The following is a 12790-nucleotide window of genomic DNA, read 5'->3' on the forward strand; positions in this document are numbered from 1 at the left end:
TCTGCTTCACAAACAGACCTTGCTTCACCCCTTATCCTATACCACTCTTGGCCTCCCAGTTGGGTAAAATATTTCCTAATAATATACATAACAACAAGAGGTAGGTTGGGGTCATAATTCCCTGTGCTCTTAGCCCCTTTCCCCAATCTTTAGCAGGTTCAGCAGAGAGGCAGTGGGCATCTGAAAAGTGAGTAGGACACCAGATTCCCATGAAGAAGATAAAGACTGACTAGGCCTTTCAGACTTTCTTTTCAGGACTAAGTGAGGCATGCCTTTTAGATGCCAGTGTTCCAGGAGGAAGCCAGGAATAGGTTCTTGACAACCTGACCTCAGATTCATCTCCCTTTCCACTGCTTCCTCAGGCTCTTTCCTACCTAAACCTTTTATGATCATGCATGTCAACAAAATCTAGCCAGCCAGTCATAAAATGTGTGACTTGAAAGGAGGAGAGGGGAGAAAAGTAGGGCTGAGGCCAGGGTTAGAGGAGATACTAGGAGAAGGTGAGGTGCTTTATAAAGATGGGGAAACAGGTGGGAGCTGAGAAGGGAGAGTGTAAGGATGGGCTGCAAATCCTTCCTCTAATGCCCCCAATTTTTGGTTCCTGCCAGCGAATCGGGAAACAGCGTTTGTGCATGCCATCAGTTCTGCTGGGGTCATGTACACCCTGACTAGAAACTGCAGCCTTGGGGATTTTGACAACTGTGGCTGTGACGACTCCCGCAATGGGCAACTGGGTGAGTAGCTATGTTGGGGTGAGTAGGACAACTCAGTTTACTTAGACAACGAAGAGCTTGCTGGGGTAAAGAATGAAAGTCTGAACAATTGTAGTCTTCTAAATCTCAGAAATAGCGTGCTGAAGAAGCCTAAACCAGTTTGAGCCCAAACCCTACAGTGAAAAGCAAGCTGAATGTAGCTTGGGAATCTCATTTTCCTTAATTTAACAAAGTAATGATAAAGAAACAGCCCTCTCTGCTGCCTCGATCCTCTGTCTTTCAGACGTAGGGAGGATTCCCTTCCATGTTGCTTATCCCTGTCTACCTTCACTATCTCTAGAACTTTGTGCCCTTCTGTTCAGCTTCCAACCTCCTTGTTCCATGTTATTTCAGTTACAACCTTCTCTCTCCCTAAAAGCTGGCATTTCACTCACACACACACACACACACACCATTTTGTCCCTTCCGGACCTCAATTGCAAGTCTGACACATGCACACTCTGTCCAAAGGCTCTGTAAACTGAGAGGTGTGCAGTCACAAAATCTACTAGGCAACTACTTACGTCACTGAGCTGTGAGCAGAAGATTGAGTGAGGCTAGGAAAGGGAGCGCAAAGGTGGCAAAACAAACAAACAAACTTCCAAACTCAAACTAAACCCAACCTTAATCCATCCCATCCTGGATCCCCCAAACTCAATTAGAAACAGCAGGCGAGAAGACTCACACTGCCAGCTCGGTGACCTTAGTCCCTCTGCACTTTTCCAGGGGGCCAAGGCTGGCTGTGGGGAGGCTGCAGTGATAACGTAGGTTTCGGAGAGGCCATTTCCAAGCAATTCGTCGATGCCCTGGAGACAGGACAGGATGCCCGGGCAGCCATGAACCTGCATAACAACGAAGCTGGCCGCAAGGTGAGCCCCGCAGACCCTAGTATTAGGCAGTACACTTCATCCACCAACAACTCTCTAGTTCATTGAATGGATTGGAAAATCGGGATACCGAGGGGGCTGGCCCCGTGAGTTAGCTAGACGCCTGGCAGCGGCCGAGAAACAACGGCCCTCTCACTCCTTGGTCTATTCTCCAGGCGGTGAAGGGCACCATGAAACGCACGTGTAAGTGCCACGGAGTGTCTGGCAGCTGCACCACACAGACCTGCTGGCTGCAGCTGCCCGAGTTCCGCGAGGTGGGCGCGCACCTGAAGGAGAAGTACCACGCAGCCCTCAAGGTGGACCTGCTACAAGGTGCTGGCAACAGCGCGGCGGGCCGCGGGGCCATCGCCGACACCTTCCGCTCCATCTCCACCCGGGAGCTGGTGCACCTGGAGGACTCCCCGGACTACTGCCTGGAAAACAAAACGCTAGGGCTGCTGGGCACCGAAGGCCGGGAGTGCCTGCGGCGCGGGCGGGCCCTGGGCCGCTGGGAGCGCCGCAGCTGCCGCCGGCTCTGCGGGGACTGTGGGTTGGCGGTGGAGGAGCGCCGCGCGGAGACAGTGTCCAGCTGCAACTGCAAATTCCACTGGTGCTGCGCTGTCCGCTGCGAGCAATGCAGGCGGCGAGTCACCAAGTACTTTTGTAGCCGCGCGGAGCGGCCGCGTGGGGGCACTGCGCACAAGGCCGGGAGAAAATCTTAGGGTCTCCTCTCCCCGCTCCTTTCCCCATTTGCCCTTGGCTTCTTTTAGGGATTCCAGAATTAGAGGAGCCTAGGGAAGAGGAACCCGCATTCCCAAGTCCTAGGATCCTGAGCGGGAGAGGCTCTGCGTTGCAAGCCTGCTAACGTCTGCCCGCTCCTGCAGTTCTGTTCTCACAGCCCGCGTTAAGTCTGGACTCTCTTTCCTAAGATTTTGAACTTTGGTTCTTCCTTGGACTAGATGAAATAGGCGTTCCTTCTCCCCTTCCTAGCTGCCATAACACCTGACCTGACCTATCAAGCCTTAGGAATGGAAAGACTTTCATAGATAGCAAGGCCTGAGAAAAGCCATGGCGTTCCCCGACCCAGTCATTCTCTCGAGCCAAGCACTCACCCCACCCTCTTTCTGCTGCTGCATCACTGCCTTAGCCACATCTTCCTACTGCTGCAGAGCCCCGGTTTGGCTTTTCATTCCTGGCAGTTGGTAGACTACCCAGGAATTTCAAACGCTCTGTTCTCTTCCCCCTTTCACCTTTTTTTTTTTGCTCTGAAAAGCCTATTGATCCAGGAAAAGGCATGTCTTTGAGAGGTGTCTCCTAGAGGCAGAGGATGCCACTCTTCTTGTGATACCCTCTCTGATCATTCTTCAGGGGACTTTACCAATGGGGCAAAGACCTTCTCCGTCATCCAAAGTACTTTAGTACCCAAAATGTCTAAGGCCACCATAAAAGCTTTTACTCGGTCACCTTTTACTCTTTAAAGTTGCCATTTCCCTATCTCAATCCATTTCCTCTTAGCCACCAACTTTACTTCTCCTTCCTTAAAAGGTCCTTGTTCCTCAGAGCTATTGTTGTCAGGTGCCATCGAGTCAGAACAGACTCATAGCAACCCCATGCACAGCAGAACGAAACAATGTCCGATCCTGGGCCAACCTCACTACCGCTGTCACACTTGACGCCATCAATGATGCCACCTGGCTGATCCATCTCGTTGGGGGTCTTCCTCTTTTTCTCTGACCCTCCATCTTACCCAGCATGACATCCTTCTCCAGCATGACATCCCTCCTGACAATATGTCCAAAGTATGAGAGACAAAGCTTAGCCATCCTGGCCTCCAAGGAATACACTTCTTCCAGCCTCAGAGCTGAGAGGCTGACCTAAATAAAGCCAATTTCCCATTCAGACGTCACTTCTAAAATAGGGTCATAAGGAAGGCAAAACTGGGACCCTCTTTCACTAACCTGGTTCTCAAACAGGATTCGGGGCATTGGATAACTTCCTCTAGTAAATAAACTTCTGCAATGAAACTGTTGCTAAGAGGCAGCTGAGCACCTTGAAATTTAATTTATTGCAGTCATTGTGAAGTGTACCTGCTTTCCCGGGTACTGAAGTATCGGAATTGAAGGTGGGCCCTTTAGCCCTCTCCTCCCTCTCACCTTGTCAGCTTCCTCCCTTCTCTGCTCAAAGTAGTTATTCTAACTTGACTGAGGCTGAATCTGCCACCAGTGCTTAGTGAATCATCCACATAAATCTACTAGCACATGTACTAAGCAGCCACAAGCTTGCTCCAGTCTTCTAGTTCTATTGTCAGAGAAAAGCAGTACAGCTGGAACCTGTTTATGAACAGGGCTCTGGGGAAGGAAGAGCCAATCTGATTCTCTGTAATCCAAGGAGCTTCCCAGGCAGTTCCCTTCCCCGACATTTGTCTGGACAATGGGCAGCTCTTCTGAAGTAGAACTGTTCCGATGCTAGACAACCCCAGGGCAGGTGCAGAGGAGGTATACTTCCAAGTTGCTACCAGGGCTGAGACTCTAAGACCTGTATGTAAGAGGAGAAGTGTTCCCATACCCCAAACTGAGACAACAGTCAGAAGCCAGGCCCCTGGCCACACCTGTACCCATTTTCCCAACCTCTGAACACTTACTGAGGAGAGGGGATATATCCTTACAAGGGCTATACTTCCCTCCAGGGTCTCCTCCTGCCTATCAGCAAAAAACCAGCTCTATCAGCAAAAAACCCCTTTGCTCCGAGCCTCCTGAATCCCCCAATTTGCCCTTCTCGCCTAATCAAGCAGCAGTATATACTAACCTAGCTGTCCCACTTGGCTGGCTGTATTATTGCTCCTCGGAAACCTATATAGAGTCTCTACGAGTCAGAACCGACTCACCAGCACTTAACAACAATATAGGAAAATAGTCTGATCAGAAAGTCCTGTGTCTTAAAGCAAAAGCTGCATTCTCCAGGAGGCCTCTCAGCATAGAAGGAAGGAAACTATTGGACTCCATTTTGATAACTCTAGGCCAGTATTCTAAACACATCACACTGCCAGATTGTTCTTTAATAGGTTATTGTTTTGTATTGCAAAATGAATATGATTGATACCAGATACAAGATTCTTTTAATTTCCATAAACAAAGCATTACTGAGTACATTAAATCTGTATTGCATTTTCCCCTTTTGCATTATCAATTCATTCATGTCTTCATTCAGCAAACAGAGTGGAGAAGAGTAGAAACAGGGGTGAAGGCCACACAGGTACGGGTTCTGCGTTCATGAAGGCGAGGCTGGGATCTATCCATAATTGCGGGCTATGTGCAGAGAACTCCAGAACAGCTGCTTAAGACATCTAGAGATCAGCTAGTCAAATGTTTGGTTTTACAGATTTAAACACATCAGAAAAAGATGAACAGCTTGTTCTGTCCATTAGTAAGTGACCGTGTGGTGAGTGCGGCGCGTAGGCCCTTCCCTCTTAGTGAGCTCTTTAGGAGCCCATCTGTTTAACTAGAGGACAGAGGAAGAGGGGGTCCTGAGAAGTGATAAGGACACTGGTTGGGGTGGACAAAACACTGTCTCCTTCCTGTCCCTGGCCCGGCTTTCTTTTTTTTTGAAAGAATCCCAGCCTAAACTGGCCTTAGCAGCAGGTTAGGGCAAAGACAGAGACGGGGTCGTCCTCAGCGCTGGTGGCGCTGGTGGTGGTGGGAGGGGAGGGCAGGCCAGGGCACTCGCCTATTGTGGGTCTGGATTGGTTGCTTCCACTCATTCATTTCCTTTTAATTAACCCGCATTCCTGAAGGAGAAATATTTATGTTGGCTCCCATAGAGGCAATCTTCAGACTGGAAAGAAGGGGAAGAAAGCCTGCCTTAGCAAAACAATATCTCTAAAGAGCTCAAGGAGAGAAAATAAGGGAACAAAATGCCATTAAAATAGCCTTCTACCCCCACTGGAGTCAATGAAAACTTCATTTCACATGCTAATCCCCCACTCCGCCCCCTGGTCTTCTCACAACACCTTTTCGGAAAGTGTTTGGGAAAAGTCTCCGCAGTCAGTACACAGCTCCCTGCAGCTCAGACTTCTCCTTGTGTTAGTTCAGGGCCCCAAGTGGGGCTCTCGCTCCAGCAGCGGCTTTTTTCTACCCCCCTTTAATTTAAACAAAGACTTCGGAGTTCATCAACCTCCCACTGAAATTCACAGCTGCTGAACAAACTAATCCCCTCTCCGGGCCTTTCTTCCCTTCAATGGGTTCTTGGCTTCAAAGACACTTTGGGAAAGGACTTTGCTGGGGCTCACACTGCTTCATCAATAGAAGTTAGTGCAAGTATTATCTGAAGAGCAAGTGGCTTTACAAACAAATACTGCCTAACAATCCCTCCCTCCCAAACATACACATCTAGCCTGCAGACACCATGGGATCTGCAACAGGATTAGGGCTAGTAGCCCCTGGCTTCACACCCAGTCCCTTTGTGCAGCTGAGCTCAGGCCTGAAGTGGTGTGGGGAAGCCCTGGAGCTGCATGCCAGGCACGGATGAACATGTACACATGCAGCACAGTGGTCACAAATGCTGCCAGGAGAGAGACTTGGGACCTAATTCACTTCGACGGCACACCACCTTTCTTCAAGTCTCTTGACTCCTTATCTTTCCCCCAAACTCTCCTCTGAAATATGAGGGTGCAGGCAACAGGAACAGAAGTAAAACAGGGCCCAGAGGAAACCAAATCAAAGCAGCTGTATTATACCATTAAACCCATCAGCGCATCAAGTGCAGAGTCCAACCACGAAAGTGCAGCCAGGGAAGGTAGCCCTGAGATACGGGGGTAGCTGAGGGGGAGAAAGCCCCAACCTTTGAAGAAAGTGCTGGAAGAGTCTTCTGTTAATATGGCTCCTATTCCAGAATGGGGTTTACAGTCCCAGAATGAATGGTACTGTAGGGCCTTGGGCAAGGTCCCAAACACAGGTACACAGGTGGAGGTGGAATCAGGGACCAGCCTTCATGGGTTATAGCCCCTCTGCTCTTATCTCACAGACTAAGGCAGCTCCCTGGTTATACCTCCCACCTGACCTGTTGTTAAGTGCCATTGCGAATCGATTCTGACCCATAGTGACCCTGTATAGGGTTTCCAAGGAGCAGCTTTTGAGCTTGAACCGCCGACCTTTCAGTTCAAATGGCTTTGCAGTCTGGCGCATTAACCCACAATGCCACACCAGGATTCCTATTGTTGTTATTAAGTGCCGTTGAATTGGTTCTGACCCATAGCGACCCTGCATAGGGTTTCCAAGGAGCGACTGGTAAGCTTGAACCACCGACCTTGTAGTTCAAAGGGCTTTGCAGTCTGGCGCATTAACTCACAGCGCCACACCAGGACTCCACCAGGACACCTAGTCCACCCTAAATTAAGCTGGAAGAGGAACAGTTCCACTGAAAAAAGTAGCTCTCAGTCCTGCTCAGCATGATTTCATCCTCCTCAGCTCCATGACTCCATAAGTCAACTCCTCCAAGTCCCTGGAGCTACAGAGAGATGTGGACCTGGGACTAGGAGGTCAGAGGCAGGTAGAGGGTAAAATCAGGCTCAGAGCCCACAGAAGGGTGAAAACAAGACCCATAAGATGAGTACAGCAGAGGTAGACTTGGAAATAATGATCCCGTTCACCTTCTCAGAAGGCACCTAAACAGGATACCCGTGAGACAGAAAAGATCCTGATCTAGGTTCCATCAGATTGTGATACTAAGAAAGTGAAGAACTGGCCCTAGACTCTGCCTCTGTGGCTGTTAGAAGCTTAGGCAGATTCTAAGCAAGGCAGAAAGGGGTCTCAGGTAGGCACTCAACTGGTTTGGAGCCAAGCATCTAGCATCATGTATCTGCCAGGCAGGGAAGAGGGTTGGGAAAAGAAACAGAATCTGTTCTGAAATCCCTTCTTTCTTAGTGGAGAAGTTACATAGCAGTGGACGTGGCCACCTGGCTCAGCCCTGCAGCCTCTGAGCAATGGTGAGGACAGCCTTCAGGATAGGCATGAAGCTGGACACCTCGCTGAAGCTGCTGTAGGCCACCACCTGGGCATGCACTGCGAGGCCCTGTTCAAAGCTTCCTGCATCCACACACCGGGCCACCTCGTGGAGCCCAGCCAGGACCTGAGGCGAGAGCTGTGGAGAGATTGACACGGGATTAGTCAACCCAACCCAGCCCCTACCCTGGCAGCATGGAAGGAACAGGAGGGGACTCAAGTTCTGGAGCCCAAACCAGCCAAGATGTATTTTGGGTCAGTGAGGCATATGGGAAGAGAAGACGCTGGGAACCTTGTCCATGGGTCATGGTGGAAGGGCAGGAGGCAGAGGTACATCATCAGTATACTTACCGTCCCCTCCCATAGTTTCTCATATAGACGTTCTAGACGTTTGGCTGCCTCATTCAACTTCCGTTTTGTTTTCTGCAGGGAAAGAAATGGATTCGAACCCCAGTCTCCAAGTCTAATACTAGACAGGAATACAAAGAGTCACAAGACGTTAGCACTAGAAGGGTTTAATGCTACCTCCTTCATTTCACAGAGGAGGAGGTAGAGGTCTGAAGACAGTAGGTAACTTGCTCCCATTCAGCGAGAGTGAACGAATGACAGGCTTCCTTACTCCTAGCTTTGCTGCCTGCCATTACCCCCTGCTGCCTTCCTAAGAGTTAAATCTCGCTATGATTAGATCCTGTTGCCACTGAGCTGGACATCACACCAGATTCCAAACTCCTCTCCATGATATCAAATAAGTATAACATACAGACAGGGTAGGTCCACAGGCAGTGAGAAGAGTCCACAGCTGAGGGGTCCCGGAACCCGCTCAGGGTGTACGCAGCTGACACTTACTGAGTCCGTGGCAGACAGGGAGCAGCGCTGCAGAAGTGTGTCGAAGCTGGTTTTCAAGGACTGATGTTCTGGAGGCAGTTCTTTCTTCCCTATCTTCCGAGGTGACAGTTGCTGATGAAGGAGCAGGGAGAGAGGCTAGACAGGCAAGCTGTCCTTGGCATGGCATCCCTAGGGACTAATTTCAGGGACTCAAGAGTCACACTGCTCCCACTAGAGCAGAACTGGGGACAGCATCCTCCCCTTCTCAGCAGTAAATACACCTGGTCCCTAACCCCCAGTCAACTTCAGTTCAGACTGCCTCTAACTTGAGGAACGAGGCCCATTTTGCATGTTCCCTACACCCAAAATGGTCTGGAAGGTTTCCCGGGGGGGGTTGGGGGGGGGTTGGTTCACACTGTCCCTGTCACCTGCAGGTTGATCTCTCCTGGAGCCCCGGGGAGAGCACGGCCAGGGACAGAGGGAAGTGAGGAAAGACCCCCTTGTGGCTCAGGGATGAGGCTCATAACTGGAGCAGTAATTGGTGTTGGAGGCATAAATATCTCTGGCAACTAAAGAGAGACAAAGAAAGAAACATGAGTCTTTGCTGAAGAGACTCCTTGGGGGCATGGCAGGCATTCTGAGAGAGAAGAAGGACAGAATCATGAGGGGAAATGGGAGGACTGATGTGTACATGGGAGAGGGAGAAGAGAAAGAACAGAGTGGATGCCCGAGAGTGGAAAGGAATGGGCTGAATTCAGTCACTGGAAAATGTATGAGTAGAGCTGGTGGCGGGGCAGGGGACGTAGGGTTGATGCATTGACCTTGTGACTCTGGAGGGTCCCCCTGGGAGCTGACAGATCTTTCCAGGGATGTTGAGAGCCTGAAGGGTAAAAGAGATAGAGGCATTTATAGGCACATTGGAAATTTTGGCCCAAAGGTCAATAGAATATTCTAGTTGGATTTCACTGTTTCTTCCTCTACAGGCCAGCCACACTCCCATTTGATATTCTCCAGCCCAGTCATTGGCTTGAGGAGAAAGACTCTCAGGGGAAGTGGGGAAGGAGAGCGAGGCCCTGACTCAAAAGAGAAAAGCCACTGATGGAAGACTGACCTGGGTGAGGAGTGAAGATGCCGGTGGTTGGGAGGGCAGTAGAACACGGAACACCCAGTCCTCCTGGAGGGTATGGTGCAGGGAGGCTCACAGGAGGGGCTGGGGGCTGGGAGCTCACAGGAGGCATTCGCGGAGTCTCAGGCAGGAAAGTAGAGCCAGGCTGTGTGATGCCTGGGGGTGCTGTGGGTGGAGGGTGACCAGGAAGAAGCCACATTCCAGGGAGTCCCACAGGGTTAGGAGTTTGAGTCCTTTGTCCTCCTAAGAGTTGTGGCTGCAATAGAACTGGAGTGGAGTAGAAAGAGTAGGTCATGTGCCACTCCACTTCACACTGGGAGAGAGCCAGAGGCACATCAGGAAGGCCAGGCCAGGAGGAATAAAGAAATAACACAGGCTTCATTTCATACATGTGCACAGAGATCTACACTGACAAAAATCAGTTTAACTACATTCCTATTTGACTCTCAAAACAATCCTGTGGGGTTGAAATGACACACAAATCAGTATTCTCATTTTACAAAAGAAACAGTGGCTAAGTCAAGTGCCCATGGCCACGCTAGTGCTGGGATCCTTGACTTTGATTTTTAAGTTCCTGTCACTGCAATAACGCACTACGTCCCAGATCCCTGCTGGCCAGGCCGATTGCTTCCCTGAGGACCCTGTAATCTGCCCAGACAGGTCATCAGTCCCCTTGCTCACTCACCGGGCTGGCCAACAGGAGGCCCAGGTGCTCTGCTGTCATTTAGACTCTGAGCTCTGGAACCCTGAGAAGGGCTTGGATGGGGGGCAGGTGGCAAGGGCATCACTGGTACTGACTGAGGAGTGAAAAGCCTTGGTCTTGGAGGTAACGTTGAGACCTGTAAAGATAGCAAAGGACCACCTTTTAGGAAAAGCAAAGGAAACAACTGAAAATAGGCAATTAATGAAAGGAAAGCTCTTTCTTTGGGGAAAAATATAAAACTTATAAAGATTGACAAAGATTAAAACAGAAAAGATAACCAAAAATTCCATTGCTGTTTAGCCGATTCAACTCAACAGTTAGAGGAGAACTGCCCCATACGACTTCCAAGGCTGCGCTCTGCACAGAAACAGAATGTCTCATTTTTATTCTGCCAAGAGACTGACATTTCACTTAGCAGTCAAACCTTCACTGTGCTACCATGGCTCCACAGAAAAGACACGAATCATCAAATATCAGGAATGAAATTAGGATTATTCATAACAGACCCTGCAGCCTTTAACGTTAATAAACGAATACAGCAAACAACTTGACACTCATTTTGTTTTCAGTTCAGCAACAGACCAATCTCTTAGAAACTATAAACTAGTAAAACTCAGCCAAGCTGATAGATAACCTGAAGAGTCTTGTAACTCATAAAGAAATTGAAGTTGTAATTAAAAATCACCATTAATTAATTAATTAAACAAACAAATCTTCATGTCCAGATGGTTTCACTGGAGAACTTTACCAAACATTCAAAGAATTAATACCAATTTTAAACAGTCTCTTCCAAAATTAGAATAAGAGGGTACACATCCTGTGATGTTAATCTCATGTGTCAACTTTGCTAAGCCTATAGTGTCTGTTTGGTCAAATACTAGTTGCTGTTATGAAGTACTACATGTGAATAAATCAATCAGCCTTAAGTGAAACTGATGATCCTCCACAGTGTGGGGTAAACCTCATCCAATTATTTGAAGGCCTGAAGAACAAGAAAGAGCTTCCCCTCCGGTAGATTCTGCCCTCCACACTATACACAGATGTCTTGCCAGAACGCCTCCACTCTTCCTGTCACCTGACTTATGAACTCTGGGACACAAGACTGAAGGAATCTCCAGTCTGCTGCCTGATTTTAGACGTGTCGACTCTCACAATGAGTCGGTTCCTCAAAGTCAATCTCAATTTCTCTCTCTCTGAGTGAGTGTGTATTTTACTGGTTCTGGTGTGACACTATAGGATAAGTACTGGAAGATCAGCAGTTCAAATCCACCAGTCGCAGCTCGAAAACCCTGTGCAGGGTCACTACAAGTTAGAACCGACTCAACAGCATTTAACAACAACAATAATTCCTCTAGAAAGCCTTAAGAAACTTTCTGACTCATTTTATGAGGCCGCTCCTTGGAAACCCAATAAAGGGTCGCTATGAGTCAGAACTGACTTGCCGGCACTTTACAACATCAACAGCGTTATCCTGATACCAAAATTAGACAATGACAGCATAAAATAAAACTACAGACAAATAGCGCATGTGAATTTAGATCCCCAAATCCCCAACAAAACTTTAACAAATCAAATCCAACAATATATATAAAATCATACTCATTTTGAAACATTCCCTGAATTGCCTACACTTCCCGCCCACACACGCACGCACACATCCACACAGTGAATTGCTTACTTGTGTGTGATCCCATGACACCTTGTCATACTGCAATCATGGCATTTGTAAGTTTTACTATAGTCGGTTTTTACATGTGTGGCACTGTAGGATAAGCACTGGACTCAGAACCACAATGTTGGCAGTTCAAACTCACCAGCTGCTCCTCGGAAGCTCTATACAGGGTCGCTATGAGTCAGAATTAACTCGACGGCACTTAACAACATCTTTCCACTAGACTGAGCTACTTCAGGAAAAGCACCATGGTTTATGCACTTTACTATTCTAAGAGCATAACAGTTGTTCAATAAAGTTATTAAACATTGAATCTATGCTCTATAAGATCAGGAATTTTTGTCAGTTTTGCCATGAAAATACTCCAATGCCTAGAACCATGTCTGGCACATGGTCGGCACTTAATAACTATTTTTTAATTGGTGAACAAATAAATAAACAAGTATTACCTTCTGAGAAGGCTGAAATCCTAATCTGTAAGATGATGTCTCTTTAGAATGAGGGGGAGCTCCCACCACAATGCGGGGGAAAGGAAAAGGGGGACACTGTTGGCCTAAGACACCAGAGTCTTGGGCATGAAAAAGCCGATCTCTCAGCTGCTGAACTGATGCCTGCAAGAGTTGCAATAAAGAACTGTATTAAAGTCAAATTAAAACAAGCAAGCCATCCTCTTACCAGCCTGGCCCCTTGTAGCGGTCAGACTTCAGCTGACATTTTACACTCTAGTCACCTTAGATGACTCCAAGTCCCCTAAACCCTGCCAAGCACTTGCACAACTTCCTCCTTGCTGTTTTGTTTGGCATGCTCTATATCTGCTGGTAAACTACGTCCCTTTGAAGGGCCAGGTCCA

At 48.4% G+C, this 12790-nt stretch overlaps 2 protein-coding genes across 2 annotated transcripts in view; one reads left to right on the forward strand and one right to left on the reverse strand.

The window, feature by feature from the left end:
* The window catches only part of WNT8B (wingless-type MMTV integration site family, member 8B), a 3762-nt gene extending 1422 nt beyond the window's left edge, over positions 1-2340 (forward strand). The window contains exons 3-5 of the mRNA XM_006831467.1: positions 609-734; positions 1479-1621; positions 1795-2340. Of these exons, the coding sequence (XP_006831530.1) occupies positions 609-734; positions 1479-1621; positions 1795-2340 (815 nt within the window). The remainder of the gene's footprint in view (positions 1-608; positions 735-1478; positions 1622-1794) is intronic.
* A 5233-nt stretch (positions 2341-7573) lies between these two features.
* The window catches only part of SEC31B (SEC31 homolog B (S. cerevisiae)), a 28526-nt gene continuing 23309 nt past the window's right edge, over positions 7574-12790 (reverse strand). Inside the window, 8 exon segments of the mRNA XM_006831468.1 lie at positions 7574-7753; positions 7966-8037; positions 8461-8571; positions 8856-9008; positions 9261-9319; positions 9551-9832; positions 10224-10404; positions 12390-12551. Coding sequence (XP_006831531.1) covers positions 7574-7753; positions 7966-8037; positions 8461-8571; positions 8856-9008; positions 9261-9319; positions 9551-9832; positions 10224-10404; positions 12390-12551 — 1200 coding nt within the window.

The sequence above is a fragment of the Chrysochloris asiatica genome, unplaced genomic scaffold, assembly GCF_000296735.1.
Source record: "Chrysochloris asiatica unplaced genomic scaffold, ChrAsi1.0 scaffold00003, whole genome shotgun sequence".
NCBI classification, from domain to species: domain Eukaryota; kingdom Metazoa; phylum Chordata; class Mammalia; order Afrosoricida; family Chrysochloridae; genus Chrysochloris; species Chrysochloris asiatica.